Here is a 20,564-nt window from a genome sequence, read left to right on the forward strand (position 1 = left end):
CTCTGGGGTGGGACGGGGGGTGGGGAGTGAGGGCGGGGTGGGGCGGGAACTTGGAGGAGGGGAGTTATGGGGGAAAAAAGAGGAACAAATGTAATAATCTGAACAATAAAGATTTAAATTTAAAAAAAAATAAAAAAAAATAAAAGGAAAATAAAATAAAATAAAAAAAAAAGCTACCATGTGAAAACTAACCAGTCAAAAATAATTCATAGGCAAAATCTAGTAAGATCTATTTCTGGAAATGAAGTAGCGTCTACTTTGTACCAGGTACATCATAAACAGTCCAGTCACAGTTCTTCTTTTCTCCCATCCCCAAGTACTGAAACATTGACAATAAAGTAATTGTAAAAACAAGGGGTTACGTTAGCATCAAAAAATAGAGAAATTTAGAGCTGCCATGGAAGTTAGGATAGGCTTAATATATCTCTAATTCAAAGAACTATATTATTGAGTTTGTAATTAACCGGAGTTTTCAACTAATTCTTGAATGGTGTATATATAAAGATCTACTACTTATATTTATGGTAATTTTTAAAAAGATTACTCTTAACGATATATATTTTTTTGTTGAGTATTTTTTCTATGATTGAGTCTGAGAGTAGTTATTAAATCATCTTTTTTTTTCTGTTTGCTGGATTATTTTAAAATATATGTCTGTCATATGCAAGGGTATTTTCTTGACTCATTTTCATGCCCATCCATATAATATTGTGATAATGAATACACAGGAATTTGTTTTGGGGGAAATATTTTGCTTCATTGAAAAGATTTATAACTTCTGAAGAAGAGACAATCGAACTCACTTTGTGCCCACTGCTTCTACTAGAGTTATCTTCAAATCAGAATGTAATACTTCTAAATACAATCACTAAAAACATCCTGATTATTCATATGAAAAATTTAAATACTGAATAATACATTGTATTTGCTTACATATTACTCATTACAATCCCTTGAGAGCAGATAGAGGGGATTTCTGAAACAAAACGTTTCCATCAGCTCTGACAACACGCAGAATTTGATTTAGGATGAGAAGCCTAAATCAAGTTTTTCTACAAGGGAATGTTACCTGGTAAAGAAAAAGGAATTTTTGTTTTGCAAAACAATGAAATTTAAGAGTCATTTTGGTGAGCAGTATTTCAAGAATAGTATGACAGTCATGCTTTTGTTATAAAATGTTACTCTTGTTACATCTTAATACTGCCTTTGGTTTGAATCATTTTAATTTTTATGTACATGAACCTAGACTCATGTTCATAATCTTTAAAGGTTCAGTTAAAATACCTGCTATGGGTTTAGTGGATTTATGATGGATGCAAAAAGAAGTAAATAACATAATCTTGAATAGAGACCAAGCACCATTTACTATGTAAATATTAACATGAGAATCTAACAGTATTTTTTCCTGCTCTTTACAAATATTCTTTTTAAAAGAGTCTTCTGTATATGTCACACTATTTATTGCTATTATAAACTATCATATTTACATTCAAAACAATGACTAATTTCCAGGCATGTATTTATTTCAGTAAAATCAATCACATTTTCAAAGCATAACTTTCTTTGGGAGTGAGGTTAGTGCAAAAAATATGCCTTTTATTGACATTCTTATATAAAAATATAAGCATATGAATCAATAGTACATTTCCCCTGACATTGATACAGCTATTTCATATGAAATTTGTGAAGAGGAAATGGATTTTAGACATTCACATGAAGCTTCCTAGAAAAACAACAAGTTTTCACATTTGTAAATATTCACTAAAAAATAATACCGTGTTATAAATTTACAAATACTTATCCCCAAATCGTTAAGCATTTCAATCTACATACTCAGGTTCTGTTAGTGGTGTGGTTTCATTTGGCTCATTTACTGGGCTTCCATCTTCATGATTAGTAATTCTTTCATCCTCTGTTCTCATCTCCACTATTGGCTCTTTTGATCCATCTTTCCTACAAAAAAAAAAAAAGAAAAGAAAAGAAAAAGAAAAAGAAAATAAATCTTACCCACATACTGTAAAAAATGATGCATCATGGGTTGTATTTGTGTATATCTTATGTAAATATGTATAATTATGTAATATACGATTTCCTCAACATGTAAAAAGGAAAATAAAACTAAGTTTGGTGTTACTTATTTAGTGAATAAGACATTGTAAAAGCACAGCATGTTCTAATGACGAAAGCAAAAGATACTGAATGGAGAATCGATCCCACTATAAAACACACATTAATATCCAATTCAAATGTGAAATAGAGCCTAATTTCTGTTTGTTCTTTGCTATGTTCTGTGTCCAACAATTAAGCAGGTGGCATTTTGATTGCAAATTGAATCTATTTTATTTGAATTGAAAATGTAAGCTTTCTAATTTAGCCTCTCTTGAAGTGAAAAAAAAAAACTAGACAGTGTATCCATGGGAAATGGTTACAGACAAATTACCTAGGAATACCGAAATGGGCATGGAGATAAAAGATGATATAGCTATGCATAATGAATTTTTCTATATCCCTAACCCTAGACCATAATGTATGAGACCACATATGCCTAAATGTATGCATAGAAAAACCAACATAAAGGACTCAATAATAAAAACGAATGAATTACTGTTATAATTTGAGATTTGATACAAATTTATCTAAAGACCACAAAGCAGAAATAAGTATTCGAATCTCTTAGTTACTCTTACATGGAATTTTCTATAAAATTCAGCTCTGCATATTTTCTCAGAATTCATATTTTTTTTTCTAAATAAATGAAATGCCACAGAGAACTCCAAATTCTAATATATAGTCATGTTTTGATAAAAATTTGGAGGAGTAAATTCAGAATGTGTAATAATGCATTGCACAGAGCATACATTTTCTATGTAGGCAATCTTGAAACTTGTATGTAGTCACTTCTTAAAATTGTAGGCATTGGTATAATTTATGTTAACTCAGTTTAACTTAGTTTTTAACTCAGATTACTGTTGATGTCTGTCTTTAATTCAATATAAACTGAGAAATGGTGGGAAAAAGCATAACCAAATATAATTGTATGATTCCCTATATCTATCTATCTATCTATCTATCTATCTATCTATCTATCTACCTACATACCTACCTACTTGTTTATCTACCTCTCCATATTTAATTCATGACACCCTGGCTGGGTAGTTCAGTTGGTTAGAGTGTCATCCTGATATTTCAAGGTTGCAGTTTCGATACCCATTCAGGGCACACACAAGATTGCAGTTTCAATACCCATACAGGGCACAATGAATGAATAAATAAGTGGAACAACAAATCAATATTTCCCACTCTCTCTTTCTGGATCTCAAATCAATCAATCAAACTTTTTTAAAAAAATTAAATCTTGACAGGAATTTTTTACCATGGATTCCATTTTAAGGTTTATTTATTTTTCCATACATATTTTTGTATTGATTTCAGAGAGGAAGGGAGCGGGAGGGAGAAATAGAAACATCAATAATGAGAGAGAATCATTGATTTGCTGCCTCCTGCATACCCCCTAGTGAGGATCAAGCCTGCACTAGGGCAGGTTTATTTTTTAATGCAGTAGTCTGTTTACAAAGACATTTGGCTCTAAGATGTTATATTTAAAATCATATAGATTTAAGATCCAGAAAGAAGCCAGATTGGTGCCCAATAGTTTTATAGTTAAACTCTCCTATGCTGAAAGAACAAAGCCCTGAATAAAGCACTCCAGCTTGACCTTGCCATTCCTTTAATGTGTTGTGATGCAGGTGTCTGATACTCACAGGTAGGCAGCTTTTCCTTCTTCCAGTTCTTTACTTTTGCCACTGGAGCCACTTTTCTTCCCACACATTCTCCTGGTGATGCACATTAATAACCCACATTGTCGAATAAAGAAGCAGCTGACATCTGTTACCACAAGGATGAGCAAGAGTGCGGCAACTCCCAGGCCAATGACTGCTCCAAGCCCAAGGCCATTAAAAAGTGTGTCTTAAAAAAATAATAATAAGAAGAATTTTATTAAAGTTCACACTAGAGGAGCTCCAGTGGCACAATCGGTTAGCGCGCGGTACTTATAAAGTTCACACAAGAAAAGATTAGAAAGTTACTTCAAAAATAAATTTTATTGGACAAATAGTCAACCAAAAACAAGAAAGAAGAGGCAGCCCAGCCAGCTGGCTCAGTGGTTGAGCATTGTCCTATGAACCAAGTGGTCATGGTTCAATTCCTGGTTTGGGCACAGGCCCAGGTTGTGGGCTCAATCTCCAGTGTGGGGTGTGCAGGAGGCAGCCAATCAATGATTCTCTCTCATCGATGTTTCTATCTCTTTCTCCCACTCGCTTCCCCTCTCTCTGAAATCAATAAAAAAATATTTAAAAAAAAGAAAAAAAGAAGGGATAGTCCCTAGAAAAGTTCAATGTCATGGTTGTTGAGAGGTAGTCTCTGGTTTTCGAACAATGTTTTAAGCAACTGACATGGTAGTGATTTGAACTATTTTTTACCAATTTATTTTAGATTAAAAACTCTTAAGTAACTCTCTTCTCCAAAAACCTTCTTGATTCCCTGTGGGAAAGATAATGAATATTATCATATCTGTAGCTGTACTCTATCAGAAAGTCATAGTCATTAATAGATCATCACTTTATAAAAAGGAAAATGTACTCAAAACTCCTGCAAAAAAATGTTAAATAAATGTTCTTTCTAGACTTATTTTAGTGTTAAGATTTAAATTTGCAAATGATGGCTCCAAGCACTTTGCGTTGACAGAGAACAATTTTTAAAATATCTGTGCATGAATATTTTAAAAATCATTCTTTTAGAATAAATGTGTACTGGTATTTTTGTAGTTAATATTTTAACAGATCATATTAGACTAGAGGCAAACGTTAACAGAGTTGTGGAACTTATGACCTTTCTGAAGGAAGGGCATGATGGGAGCCACTCTTCCTTGGCATGTATTTGCAGGAAATCTCAGAAGCTACACTGAGAGTATCAACGAAAAAGGTGATTGGAAATGGGATGGAATATGCTAACTGACAAAGTAGAAACGGCAAAGGGATGAGTATAGCAAAAATAAACCTAGTGTTGCAAGTCTGTGAGTGAATACGAGGGTAACTACACAACTATAACCATATAGATAGGAAAATAAACACAGTGGGAAGAAACCAGAATAAATTGGTGATATTATGTTATCTAAGGGGAAAAGAGAGGGTTTTATAGGACAATTTTATAGAATTATCCAAAATGATTCTTAATGTTTGCATAACATTTTAAAATTTGTGTGCATAACATTATAAAATTATAATTTCCATTTTAATGATGGTAAAGAAATTTATTGGACAGATCATAATGGCACGCTTACTAAGTAACTGATGGACACAGGTGAAAGATACAGAAACAGATATAAATTTGAGGTTTGAGAAAACCACTTCTGAATAATTACATGAAAAACAATGTTTTTCTAAGTACGATTTTAAAAATTAGGTCAAACATTTTAATAATGACTCAAAGACATTTGTTGCCAAAAGAATCAACATAATTATTCTCACTTTGAATTTACCTCCTGCGTCGATCTTTAATACGTCACGCCTTTTGAATGCTAGTATATTTTTGTGCAGAATGACTAAGTCCCTTATCAACATTCACTTTATTGGTAGTTATTTTGGCTGTACTGCACCTGATTCAACCACTAAAGCTCAAAAGAGAATACATGAAAATACATGTTCAATGGGGCTTTTGCTCCAGTGGATATATTCACTCTATGACCTTCCTGCTTTCAAGTAGTCATTTGTAAGCAATAAATCTTACAGATCAATGATGATTTATCTGGTCCATTATATACATCCCCATTTCATTTTTTAAAGTATGAAATCTGGCTTTGTACTTAAATGCACTGGATGTGGTGTCAGAAAATCCTGGTTCCATCACTTAAGGCTGAGATGCCTCCTTATTATAACAGGGACAGTTATAAAAACAACCACTATCACAAACGGGGTCATGGGTCATGAAAAGATTGTTGTGAATGGGCTATTTAACACTTCTCGCACTTACTGCCCATCGCTAAGTAAAAATTTAACAAATATTTAAAGTTATTTTTATTATTTTACTCTTATAAAATTCTAGAAAATGGAGTTTTGGTGAAAAAATAGACAATCTAAAATTTAATTTATCTGTAATATTTCTTTCATTGGCAACCAACAGTATGTCTTATGAAGCACTGATTAGTCTCTTGAAAATATAATCACTATTTTAATGACTTAGATTTAGCTGCTACCTTTTAAATGATAAATATTTTGTGACTTTTTAAAGAATTAAACAGTATATTGATCCGCTTCACTTGCATCTTTGTAAAAAACTCTTAGAAACATTTTATTTGTAAATTACCCTATAGGAAAGAATATTGATGTTAAAATAGCGATTATTTCTTTCTAGAGAAACAAAATTATATATTTTTAACTTAAAATTAAAAAACTTAGCACCTAACCGGTTTGGCTCAGTGGATAGAGCGTCGGCCTGTGGACTGAAGGGTCTCAGGTTTGATTTCTGTCAAGGGCATGTACCTTGGTTGTGGGCACATCCCCGGTGGGGGGTGTGCAGGAGGCAGCTGATCGATGTTTCTCTCTCATCGATGTTTCTAACTCTCTATCCCTCTCCCTTCCTCTCTGTAAAAAATCAATAAAATATATTTTTTAAAAAATAAAAAATAATTAAAAAACTTAAAGGTTACTTGAAGTTATTTTTATGAAAAACCAAATGTACTTCTGTCATTGAAAAGGGTGTGATGGTCATTAATTATTTTCATGTTACAAGTATTTTTCAAGATAATGTTTTATGTTTTTTAAAAAGCAGTTTAGGGACATATTTAAATATCTATTCTCATATCCCATGAGGTTATACACAATAACTATGAAACCTAAATTTTCTTTTTCTTTTCTTTTCTTTTTTTCCTGCCACCAATTTACTTTGGTGTGAAAGTACTTATTTCTCTTTGGATTTTTCATTTAAAAAATCTGAAAAAAACAACAAAGAACCATAAACATTGGGGTGGCATTGGTTAATAAGATTATATAGGTTTCAAGTATTCATGTCTATGATATATGATCTGTATATTGCATTGTGTGCCGACAACGACCACCCAAAGCCGCATTATCTTCTGTCACCATATATTGGACCTCCTTTATCCTTTACCGTTCCCCTAACCTCTTCTCTCTGGTAACCACCATACTGTTTAAATCTTCGTCTATGAGTTTCAGTTTAATATCCCACATATGCAAAATAAGTCAGTTGAAAAAGCTAAGGCCCATGTGGTTTTGCTCATTTGTAGGATAAGGTTTTTATATTAACAAGGACAAACAGTTAACAGTGAGAGTTTTTACTAGAGTATGGAAATATCCTTGCAGTACAGAAGGCACAGTGTAGGGTAAAGCATACGTTTAAAAGAAAACACATTGTGCTAATTTAATAACCAATAATCATCCCTAAGAATTTCACACAGTTTCTTGTATTATGTTAGACAAGCTGATTTCCTAAATCACCAGTCATTCTAGATTTAGAAATTATCTTAAATTTATAAATTAAATTATTTTCTGTGATATTTTTCCTAGGATCCTCCAAGTCAACAAAACATAGGAAAGTGCAACAAAAGAACCAAAATATAGAAAATGAGGCTAGGGTATAAACTGGGCCGACAAAATATTTTTTAAAAAGATTTAAAACTTTTAATAAGCTTCCCAAATTTAAAAATAGTAGAGATGACTGGCCAGTGTTGCTTAGTGGTTGAGCTGACCCATGAACTAGGAGGTCACAGTTTCATTCCTGGTCAGGACATATGCCCAAGGTGTAGCCTTTACATTTCTTGAGATATCCACTTGTCAAGAAAATAAATAGCAGTCTCTGACCCTGTAGAGGTGTATAGAGAAATGCCTTATTATCCTATATAATAAAAGCCTAATATGCAAATTGACCAAACAGCAGAATGACTGGTCCCTATGATGTGCACTGACCACTAGGGGGTAGACGCTCAATTCAGGAGCTGCCCCCAGCCCACAGGCCCCAGGCCAGCCAAGGCAGGTGCAAGCAGGCCCCCCGCCACCCCCAATTGCCTTGCTGGTCACCCTGCAGAGGGAGGCGACTGGTGGCGGCAGTGATGGGGGTGGGGCTGGTGAGCGGGTGGGGCCAGGCCAGCCAAGGTGGGTCCCAGCAGGAGGCCTCCTGATCGCCCCGCCCATTGCCCACAGATTGGCCCTGATTGCTGGCCAGGCCTAGGGACCCTTCTGGTGCATGCATTTCATGCACTGGGCCTCTGGTGCATTTATGAAGCTTTCTATTTCCAAGAGGGCATACTGAATCTCCTAAACAGAACCTAAATCAGATTAAGATTTGTCTTTGGACTTGTCTTTTCTCAGTTAAACTAAAGGGGAGTTAGGCATACATGTATGAAGGCCATATTTATATGTTTTTAGATATTTTAAAAAATAATTCCAAATATCTGTTTTTTATATATTTGAAACAACATGATTTTTATATCACCTTTGTAGGTGTAATTAAAAATAGAAAAATAAAATAAAACCTTTTATTAATGTGTAATAAAATTCTCTATTAAAGACAGAAATGTTAAAACCATTGATATTAGTAATCTGTGCACAATGTCATGCTATTTCTATCACTCTAAATACCACATTTCTCTTCTGTGTCATGACTAGGAGCCTTTGGAATTTATGGTGCCTGGTGCTATTTCCTGAATTGATAGATGCATGCAATTTTGATTCATATTTCATTTTGCTGTTTCAAACAAATGTTTGAACTTCTGAGGTTTTCAATGTCTGGTCAATATTCTTGTTTTCTTTTTTTTTTAAACCCTTACTGGAGGATATTTTTCTATTGATTTTTTTTTAGAGAGGGAAAGACAGAGAAATATCAATGTGAGAGAAACACATCAATTGGTTGCCTCCTGCATTTGCCCTGACCAGCGTCTAGCCAGGAGGAATCTATAGGCGAGGTATGTGCCCTTGACCAGGATTGAACCCAGGACCCTATAGTCCGCAGGCTAATGCTCTATCCACTGAGCCAAACTGGTGAAGGCTGATCAATACTCTTTAACTGTATTAATTAGAAATGACAAAATCATTGCAAGTTGTATCAGCAAAAATGATTAAAAATACCATTTTGCATTAATTTAAAAAATTAAAAAACAAATAACACCATTTATCCCATATATGCCCTCTTCCACCTCCACCCACCCCTATACCACAAAATAAATAAATAAATAAATATTTATACTAATTTATACTAATAAAAGGGTAATATGCTAATTAGACCAAGAGACCTTCCGGGAGACCTTCTGGACAAAGCCATGGTGATGGGGCCAGGGAAGAGGTGGTTAGGGGAGATCAGGCCAGGAGGGGAGCAAGCAGTTAGGGGCAATCAGGCTGGCAGGGGAGCAAGCAGTTAGGGGGTAATCAGGTCGACAGGGGAGCAGTTAGGGGGTGATCAGGCCGTTGGCAGGCAGAGTGGTTAGGGGTGATCAGGCAGGCAGGCAGGTGAGCGGTTAGGAGCCAGCAGTCCCAGATTGTGAGAGGCACATCCCTCAAGGGGTCCCAGATTGGAAAGGGTGCAGGCTGGGCTGAGGGACACCCCTCCCATGCATGAATTTCATACACCGGGCCACTAGTCTATATATATAAAAGCCTAAGTGACTATTATCACTGGACGACCAGATGACTGGACGACCAGACAGTAGCTATGATGCACACTGACTACCAGGGGCAGACACTTAATACAGGAGCTGCCCCCTGGTGGTCAGTGCGCTCCCAGAGCCAACCTCCTGCAGCTGGTCAACCTCCCACAGTCCTTCCCCCCGGCCTCCCGATTGGCTGGGAGGGACCCCATCCATGCACACATTCATGCACTGGGCCTCTAGTAATAAAATAAAAAATCTTTCTTAAAAGAAGCAAAATTCAAAGAACAAACTCAGTGTAAGTATGATTTGATTTTATATTCTTTCTCTCCTTTAAGCCACTTTTTTCTTTACTATTTCCCTATTTAACTAGAGAAATATTGAGTATATCCTCCTAAGATAGGTGTTTTTGAAATATCATAAGCTTTAATAATACATCATATTTATACTTTGAAAAATTTAATGTACAACTAAAACATAAAAAATTAGAAAGATGATATAAAATAAATATTAATGGAAATTCTAATTCTTAAAATAGTCACAGTGGTATTGTTCACTTGTTTTGTGTCCAACCTGCCATACAACTATTATATATACTTAAATAATTATAATTTTATTGTTTTGTTTCTTTATTAAATGCATGTACAATTCCTATGTATTCTAGCCAAAATATTCTTTGGTAATCAAAATAGTAACTTATTGTTCATTATTTGTTTACAGTATCATTTGTTAAAAAATTAGATCTCTACTTTTAGCATAAAACTTCCTAGATTTTAGCAAGTATGTTTACTTACTAAGTATTGATTTGAATATTGCTAATATTCATGAACCATGATGGACAAAATAATTGTAAATACATATTTATGTTTTAAAAGTGTTTTATTGCTATTTGTTGATAAATTACCTCATTAAGGCCTCAAATTGAGATCATTTTTTAAAGATCATTTTAATTCTTCTAGTTTGATCTGTACATTTTACTGTAACCAGAACTCAACACATTTTTAAATTTAATTTTATTTATTAATTATTCATATAGTAAATTATCTTTTTGTCACTTCCTTACTCTATAAGTCAAATTAAAATCTTTCTTGACTGATGCCGAAATGAATGAACACAAGCTAATTATTAATAATGCTCTAATTGTCTCTGATAGGTGACATTAACTTTTGCTCAGTTTGGGGAAAAGAACATACATATCCTTTATTTGGTATTCTCATCTTCTGTAATTAATTTTGTCTTATTTAGTTCACTATTATTGTGATTATAGCTACTTTTATTGCTATTTTGTACACTACTTTAGACACATTCATCTTCATTAAAATAAAAATAAAATTAATACTCTCACAAGATTTTCACAAAATGGATCAAATGCTCCTCCCTACAAAACAATAAAACTACATCTTTTGTGTTCTAATCTCTTATTCTGTTATATATTGGTTCCCTTATGTACAGCTCATAGAGTTCATGAGATTAAAAATAAAAAGCATTTACATCATTCAACTTCCTGACAAAATACACTTATTAGTGACATTTTAAGTTACCTGATTTCATATTATTCAGATATTTGACTATTGCCTGAACTAGGTGAATGAAAATTGTGTGAGTATAACATGTAATCTCATGCATTTTTCAATGAACAATTTAAAGAAAAAAAGTATGTGATGCTAGTAGTCTGTGATGGCCGTGAAATGAGCACTTTATAAGTGAAAAGAAAACCTCAAAGAGTCTTTTATAAGGGACTGCACTTCAGGAAAGATTTCTTGGAATGTTAAAATAAAAAAAATCTTTAAAAATACAAGGGTTGGCAAAAGTAGGTTTACACTTGTTTATATAGAAGAACACATGCAGGTTATAATTATGACAGTAGCTTTAACTCAAAAGAATATCACAATGGCAAAAAGAAACCCTACTTTTGCCCACTTTTGTATATTAAAAATCAAAATTGAGTTCTAATCATGAAAAAAGTACATAATTATATAAAATTATACTGGTTAATAAGAGCTTTGTGAGTAGGAGGCATTTTTAGATTTTAGGATCAGTAATTTGCTGTGTTTTAAATGAACATGGATTGAGTTCTATGGAGCTCTTTATAAAAGTTCATGTTAGAGAATAATATTATGTGGAAGTTCATTTTATATAATTGTCTAGCTTTTTATCCCTTGATGATGCCATTTGTAGTATTCACATATTAATTTAGGAATTATAAATTTTGAGATTTCAAAAATTATAAGCAGAATTTACCAATAATATTTCAACATTACTCAAATATATCAATAAAGCCTAGTGTTGTTATTGTATGTGTTTTAAATTCTCAGTACATTTTAACAAGGTGGTCATGTCTTTCCTATGTATACTCAGTTAAACAATATTGATATAGACAGTTCATTGCTTACTACCAAATTTGTTTTCATACAACCTTCCTTTTTTTAGAGATGAAAACTGTATTTTATGTCACCTGTTCCTTATTACTGTCTCCATTTTTAGTCACTCCAATTTATCAAAATGTTCTGTTACATGTATAACTATATATATATATACACTCAGTGGAAATCCAAAAATTTCTTTCAAATCAAAGAAGGTAGGGTATCAATGAAGTGTTGATCAACCAGACATCTTTGTTGTTGTAAATCCTCACCTAAGGATATTTTCTCCATCATTGCTTTTCAGAGAGAGAGAAAAGGAGGGAGAGAAGAGAGAGAGAGAGAGAGAGAGAGAGAGAGAGAGAGAGAGAGAGAGAGAGAGAGAGAGAGATGCCATTGATGTGAGGGAGGCATATCAACTATTGCCTCCTGCACATGCCCCTGGGGAGCAAACCTGCAACCAGGTCCATGTCTTTGAACAGGAATTTAACCCGCGACCCTTTGGGCACAGGCCAAGGCTCTAAACACTGAGGCACACAGGAGGCCAGGGCCAGACATTTCTTTAATGTATGACTTGTGGAAAGAAAAAGTAGCAATTGAAGACACTTGGCTTAATAATTAAAATGGAATTGTTAATATGTACTAGTGTATTTGGTACAAATAGCATTTATAATTTTTAAAACTACTTTCTGAATGTGTTTTCCTATATATGTTTGTTAACAAAGGCATAATTACACATTAAATATCTTTTCAAAAGATCTTCTGGTCCTTTGATATTACAAAAATGTTGTCTTTTGTTTTGTTTTGTTTTTGTCCAGGAATAAATTGGTAAAAAAATGTGATCATCCTTTATCATAATGTTATTAAACAACTCTATCAAGCAGTTATTAGGATAAAATAAGAAAAAGACCAAGTTTTTTCTTCTCTGGAGGCTCATAATATATTGGGAGGGCTGAGTAAGGTGTAATTTAAAAACTGAAATTCAGTGTAATTGATGCTTTCCTAATAGTTAACAACACTGTGTCCTGAGCAGATAGGTGGAAGAAGCATAGAAGTTAGTGGTTAGTGGTCAAAGAAAGCATGAGAGAGAAGATAATGTTTGAGACGGTGTTGAAGAAATTTTCCATGTGATGAGAGGAGTGTATTTCAGTCAGAACATGGCATGAGCGAAGATGGAGATGTATGAAAGAAAATATGTGATATTCTGAAATTAGAAGACATACATGGATATTAGAGATAAGATTTTGTGTTGATTAGGGGGATGGGGTTTATTAAGTGATAAATGATGTTAAAGAGGATGGACGTCTCAACTGAATAAACAAACAAGTGAACCCAAAATAAAAATAGATACAAACACCACCACCCACAAAACCTACAAAGAGTGATCTTTCCCCCAAAGATGGCAGGGAGGTATTAGAGATACACACCCAGGGAAGTAGGACCTGCTTAATGGTTATAAGGAGATAGTAGGGGTCTGGGCTACGCTGTGGAATTCCTGGCCAGTCTTCCTTCTCTCCTATTTCATGTTCATTTCCATAATGCATGCAGGCATGCCAACCCAGTCTGATGTTTACATTGAAGAAGAGAGTACTTACACTCAGCCTTTTACATGTGGTTAGTGATTGAATTAATTTTAGATCATTAGTGTCTATTCAAATGTTTTAAAAATAGACACTGTATGAGATAAAATACTGTAAATTTTATAATATACATATATAATTATGTATAACTATTCCATATCCTTATAAATGGGATGACATTTCAAATGTCCCATCATTTTCACTATTTATTATTATTTTAATATATTTTTATTAATTTCAGAGAGGAAGAAAGAGGGAGGGAGAGGTAGATAGAAACATCAATAATGAGAGAGAATCATTGATTGGCTGCCTCCTGCACACTCCCCATTGGGGATCGAGCCCACAACCAGGGCATGCGCCCATGACCAGAATCTAACCTGGGATCCATTAGTCCGCAGGTTGACTCTCTATTCACTGAGCCAAACCGGCTAGGGCCACCCAGTTTTTTAAATACCTACTCAATCCTCCTTAAAATTTTAACACTTAACTTTTCTAAATAATGCCCTGCTGCTGTAGCCAGCTTGGCTCAGTGGATAGAGCATCGGTCTGTGGACTGAAGGGTCCTGGGTTCAGTTCTAGTCAAGGGCATGTACCTCAGTTGCAGGCTCAATCCCCAGTAGGGACCGTGCAGGAGGAAGCCAATCGATGATGTTCCTCTCTCATTGATGTTTCTATCTCTCTATCTCTCTCCCTTCCTCTCTAAAAATAAATAAAAAACATATTTTTAAACAATGCCCTGTAAAAAGTAAACAATCCAATGTATAGTTATTATATTTGTAGGGGAATTTTGACTTCCATAATTTCTATTCATTCTCCATTTGCAGGTTACTCAGTTTGCTTTGGTGGAGGTGATTCAGTTACTTCCCATTGGGTAATGAAGGTTTCTATTGGCTAGCTAGAAAAGAAACTTCTTAAATTGGAATTATGATCAAAAGAAACTTCTTAAATTGGAATTATGATATTGACCAGTGATAAAGAATGTAATAATTTAAATTTCAGTTCTGTAGTTCATCCATTACCTGCCCATTTTCATTGTCCTGTTAATATTAATAGATTGAGCATATATAGAAAATAGAAAAGCTTTCTTTGCATAAACAAAAAATACATTTAAAAAGACTATATTGAATCACATCCATATAAGATTAAACTTAAATTGATATTTTACAATTTGCTTGTTGGTTGATATCCCAGACTGTGTAATTTATTATAAAACTCTCAAATATACATATCTTGAATGTTCAAAATGTATAAGACAATATATGAAAAATATAAACAAATATGTGAATGGAATTATGAGTTTGCCATTAATTTATAACATATTGGGTTTTGTGAAACTTCCAGTTTTATAACTCACTATATTATCTTAGAGACTTCAATTTCTTCATTATGGGTATGTATTTTAAAAAATAAAGCTATAGTATTAAAACTAAACATTCTAAACATGTCTAAACATTGTAAACAGGCCATTTATAATTAATATTTTCTTGTTTTCAAAAGCATTAGGGAGTTTTGCATGTAACCTTCTTTATAACAACCATACGAGTTTAGTCTTTTTGAAATTATATAGAAAGAACAGCAAACAATAGCAAATTGAAGCTTGTTGCTCATGAATTCTTCAAAAACAGAAATGCCAATTTGAAGAGATGATTTTAAATCCTACTTAAATAGAAAAAAAATAACTACATTTTACTGTGATTTTTTTCCAATATTTTAATATTTATGTTTGTAATAATAAATGAGAAATCAGAAGAGAGGCAAGCACATAGCCACTATCCAAATGATGTGTTGAAACTGTTTATTTTGATTTCTTAAAATAAAAAGGATAGATGCTGAGGTGGAAATATATATTTTAGCTGTTATTAGACAGCAAGTAAAAATACTATTCATATAATATTGAAATACCTATTTCTACCAACCATGTAAATACCATTTTAAAAAGTATTTTCAGAAAATGTGTAAAAATCATAAAGTAATACAGTTTCATTTGTTATTCGTTTAAGACTATAAACTCGGTGTGAGTTTATTCCTTGATCATGGCAAAGCAGCCACATTTACAACTTGAAGTGAGAAAGACAGCAGTTAATAGAAGTACCGTGACTCCTGGCAGAAACTGTGGCGGGTAAATACATGGCCTTTACTTTGCCACATACTTTCCTCTGTTGGCCAATCGAGCAGAGATGAATGGAGCTAGGCTGAAGACATAGACCATATATGTATAGAATAGAATTGGTTCAGTGTAATTTAATAATAGAAATATAAGAAGAAAACTGAGATTTCCAGTTGCTTGACTATGTCCATGACTAATTACTTGGGTTCTCTGATCCTCAGTTTCTTATGATAATAAATAATAAAATAACGGTGTTTGATTAGATTAGGTTTCCTCAAATCTCTTTAGCTTCTTCACAACGGCTCAAAACAATAAAGTAACATAAAGGTAATGTGACTGTCATTAGGAAAATGTCAAACAATGACAGATACTTCCCATTTCATATCATCTCATTGTCATGAGACTTCAAGAAAAAACAACAAAAACAAGATACAAAACTTCTATAAGTATTGTATTAATTGAGAGAAGTTTAAATATGGCAACAAAATGTAGACATTATTTTTAAAATATATTTTTATTGATTTTAGAGAGGAAGGGAGAGGGAGAGAGAGAGATAGAAACATCAATGATGAGAGAGAATCATTGATTGGCTGCCTCATGCACGCCCCCTATTGGGGATCAAGCTGGCAACCCGAGTATGTGCCCTAACTTGGAATTGAACCTTGACCTCCTGGCTCATAGGTCAATGCTCAGCCACTAAGCCACGCTGGCCAGACAGTAATATGTTCTATTAAGAGCTCTGGATCTGGGTTCTAATTGTGACTCTTTACTATATAAATTATTTACCTTCTTTAGTTCTCGCCATTCTCATCTAAAATATGGGAGAAATGATACTTCAGAGGAATTGTATGAAGAGTGGATAAGATGTTGCCCTTAGGCATTCTGCACAGTGTAGGACACAGTTACATGTCAAAAAAAAATAAGAGGCGCTCTGTTTTGTATTATTTTTATTATGATCTGTAAACTTCCAGAGTCATTTATGCTTCATACCTTGGTTGTGGATAAGCTAAGAACCTTAATGATTTTCTACGACTTTATTTTCATGGTGTTCAAACTGAATTACAATGCTATATTAATTAAAGTAATTGGAGGAAATCACTTTAAGCATTTATGTCTGCTCTTACAAACATTTGTAGCAATGCAGACTACTCAATAATTATTGACATTATTACGCATATTCACATGTTTTACTGTTATCACCTGGTTATTTTGGCCTCCTACTAGCAGTGAAAGTTTCTAAGAAGACTCTAGAATTAGTTTACTATGAAAGTAACAGTATTTGTTATTGTTTCCAAATTATTTTACAATATGTCTGTTGATGATATATTTCTTCCAAAAGAGAAATCAATTATTATATGTTTATTACACTGAAATATAGGAGTTGACCAAGTTAGAAATGAAAACACACAACAAGGACAGAAAGAGTTTGTACCAGTAATAAAGAAAACACATATAACAAAGCTTTTCCTCAGTTTTCTTTATTACAACAATGGAGACACAAAAATACAGAAAATAAAATGACATTTAATATACTATGAAACACATGCATAAGAATACATATAGTGTTGATTATTATGTTGAGGGTTTCAAATAAGAGATGATACTGAAGACAATACATTTATAATGTACATTTTTCATGGAAACAACCTATGATGAGAACAAATGCAATTAAAATAATCAGATCAGAAGTGTTATACATAAAATCAATGTAAGATGTGAGATAAAAATATTCTTGAAAAAAGTTCATGAATTGTGAATATTATTTAAAAGAGTGAGTTGAGGTTGCTTGCTTTTAGGAAAAAAAATTAGCTAGAAAAATTATTTCATAGTGGCTACTTAGTACACACATAGAATTTTTAAAAATATGGTGTACTTAAAAAAATGATGCTACCTCTTAATATGAAATGTTTGAGATATGTAACTTTATATTTTAGTACTTAAAATGGAATAATAATTACTTAACTTGAACATAAACAATTAAATTTTTCCATATACCTAGGCTTAATACAACCAACATTATATAAGTTCACATTTAATATAAAATTCAGCTCTACTTGAACAAACAAGTCTTTAAAAAGTAAATAAAATAATAGTTGACCAATAAAGACATGAGGACATCAGCTGCAGTTCAGATCATCTCTGATATACCAATAGAACTCTTGAGTATATGTTTTCCTTGGGTGTTGTTTTTTTTAATATATACCAATTTTGTTTCATAGTAGCTAAAACTGATGTAATAGAACACTCCACTCTTCTGGTACTATTTAGGGGCAGATATTTTAAACTTTAAAAATAGTTAATAGCCGTTTGGAAGGGAGGACAGTACTAGAGTTCATCTGGTTCATAATCTTAGAAAAGGTAACAATGTCAAAGGTATTTGGAAAACAAAGCATTGGTACTAAACTCCCATCTCTTTTATTTTAGAGCAGTTAGATTTAAACTTATTGAATTATTTGCCTTACGTAAAAGTTGAGATGCTGCTTATCTACTTTGATATCTTTATGTGTTTTATCAAGTTCTTAATTACAATGAAGTAAAAAGAGAAAATACTACAACTTTATAATTAAGTTAAAAATTGTTAACCCTAGAATAATACTCAAATTCTGAAGATAATTAGAAAGAGAACTTAATGAGATGTTAGAAAGACTTTATTTTAGTGAAGACCTAAAATTTACTGATATCTTCTGAATTCTAAAATTGACTATTAATAGTGATTAAGTAATAGTCTTTATTTTTTAATCACATAGCTGATTTGGAAATAGTCTTTTTACCAAGTTAAGTTTATATTAAAATCATTTCAAGCGCTATTTGTAAAATACCCGTATCTACAATCATTTTATATATATAAATTTGAGCTGCCCATTCAATGCATTAGCTTTGGTGAAGTTTCATGACATATGCAGGGACTTTAAAATTTACCCATGACTAACAGAAAAGGAATAGAAGAAACACAACTACAATAAAGATTAAAAAAATTAAATATATCCTATTTATTATTGTCCAGTTATTTAGAGGGGAAAAAGGAGGGTGATAAGAGGGGGATATTACAAAGAAAAAATAAGAAGGAAGGAGAATTGCTGAAACCGGTTTGGCTCAGTGGCTAGAGCGTCGGACTGCGGACTGAAAGGTCCCAGGTTCGATTCCGGTCAAGGGCATGTACCAGGATTGCGGGCACATCCCCAGTAGGAGATGTGCAGGAGGCAGCTGATTGATGTTTCTCTCATCATCGATGTTTCTAACTCTCTATCTCTCTCCCTTTCTCTCTGTAAAAAATCAATAAATTATATTAAAAAAAAGAAGGAAGGAGAATAAAAGGAAATAGACCAAAATAAGAGGTCCTACTTAATTTGTATTCACTCAAATGTTGTTTAAAAGGTATGTTATGCCCCAGATTTGAATCTTAATAAAATGAATACAATGATTTAATTAGGTATGATCTTAATGATTCTTTAGCTTTATTCAAGTGGAATCATAATACATAGGGCTACAGAAAATTATAAATGCTAACATTTAATTTAGGTAGTATCATAATATATTATTTAAAGTTCTTAATGCTGCTAATATAACCAAAACCAAAGAGGTTAAAATTTTCAGATAATTTTACATGACTAGAGATATTAATTAATAAACTTCTATAAACTAAGAATATTATACAAAAAAGCAGCTAACTCTTCTTGAAAGCTAGAGAAAACCATACTGAATTATTATATTAGTGATATAAATATCCATCTTGAATCACAAAAAAACATTTATAACTTAAAATTTTATTTCTCCATTCTTAGCGTAGGTATACCATATTAACAATAATTAAAAAAAAGCTTCTCATGTATCTGACAGTTCACCCAGATCTAAAAGTGCATGGCTTGATTCTCTCGTGCACACTACATTTTCTTGAATATAAGTGAACATTTATAAATTCAATCGTGTTGAAATTATTGTAAAATTTTGCTTATTTTAGGTTTAATTTAAATTAAACATATTTAATGAATGCTCTTACATAGAAAACATTTGAATTAAATATAATAGTTTTAAAATTGACACAAATCATATAACCTATGACTTACTGTGCATACCTGTAATTTTAATTATTGATTTTAAAAGAATTGTTGAATATTTAGAAAGTTAAAATTATTTGCAATGAAATTATTTATACAAGTATAAATTATATATGTAATGCGAATCCAATGTCTAGAGTCTAGAATCTGTCTATATATGTATATTTTAAATATATATACATATATATGTATATATATATATATTTAAAAATTCTAAATACTTGAGATATTTTAGGCTAAGAAAAAGATGAAAGAAATGTTAAAAAAATAAAACAAGTCAATAAAATTTCATTCTTGTCCATGTCTTCCAGTATGAATGCATACATGTGCACTTGCATAATGGTTTTGGAAAGAATAGGATTGCAGAGCCAATCAAATATATTTATTCTTATTGAATAATAATATTAGGAGAGGATCAAAATTAGCCATCTACCTAAGGTTCTCCCATGCAAGAACATATTTTGTAGGATAGAAGAATTTACTGCTACTTCCTAAGCAGAATCTGCTAGCATATCTGAAACAGTGTCGGTGGCCTTATAGTTACTTAATAAATAATTGAGTTTGAATCAGGCTAGCTACCATTAAGACTGAATGATATATAAAGGAAAGAAGACAGACAAACAGACTTGTATAAAGTTGGGAAGCATACAGGAGATTTCAGGTTTGCATATAATATTTAACCTGATATTCCACATGCAGATAATAGTAATCATGCATAAGCACATCGACCTAGCTATATAACTGCTATAATTTGGTCAAAACCACCTTTTGAAATGATTTATCACTTAATGATAATATATATATATATAT

At 32.6% G+C, this 20,564-nt stretch overlaps 1 protein-coding gene across 1 annotated transcript in view; it reads right to left on the reverse strand.

Annotated features, from left to right (window-relative positions):
• Positions 1–20,564, reverse strand: part of NCAM2 (neural cell adhesion molecule 2) — a 158,938-nt gene that overhangs the window by 3,682 nt on the left and 134,692 nt on the right. The window contains exons 16-17 of the mRNA XM_006756902.2: positions 3,762–3,966; positions 1,834–1,953 (exon numbers count right to left, since the gene is read on the reverse strand). Of these exons, the coding sequence (XP_006756965.1) occupies positions 1,834–1,953; positions 3,762–3,966 (325 nt within the window). The remainder of the gene's footprint in view (positions 1–1,833; positions 1,954–3,761; positions 3,967–20,564) is intronic.

Source organism: Myotis davidii, unplaced genomic scaffold (assembly GCF_000327345.1).
Source record: "Myotis davidii unplaced genomic scaffold, ASM32734v1 scaffold2034, whole genome shotgun sequence".
NCBI classification, from domain to species: domain Eukaryota; kingdom Metazoa; phylum Chordata; class Mammalia; order Chiroptera; family Vespertilionidae; genus Myotis; species Myotis davidii.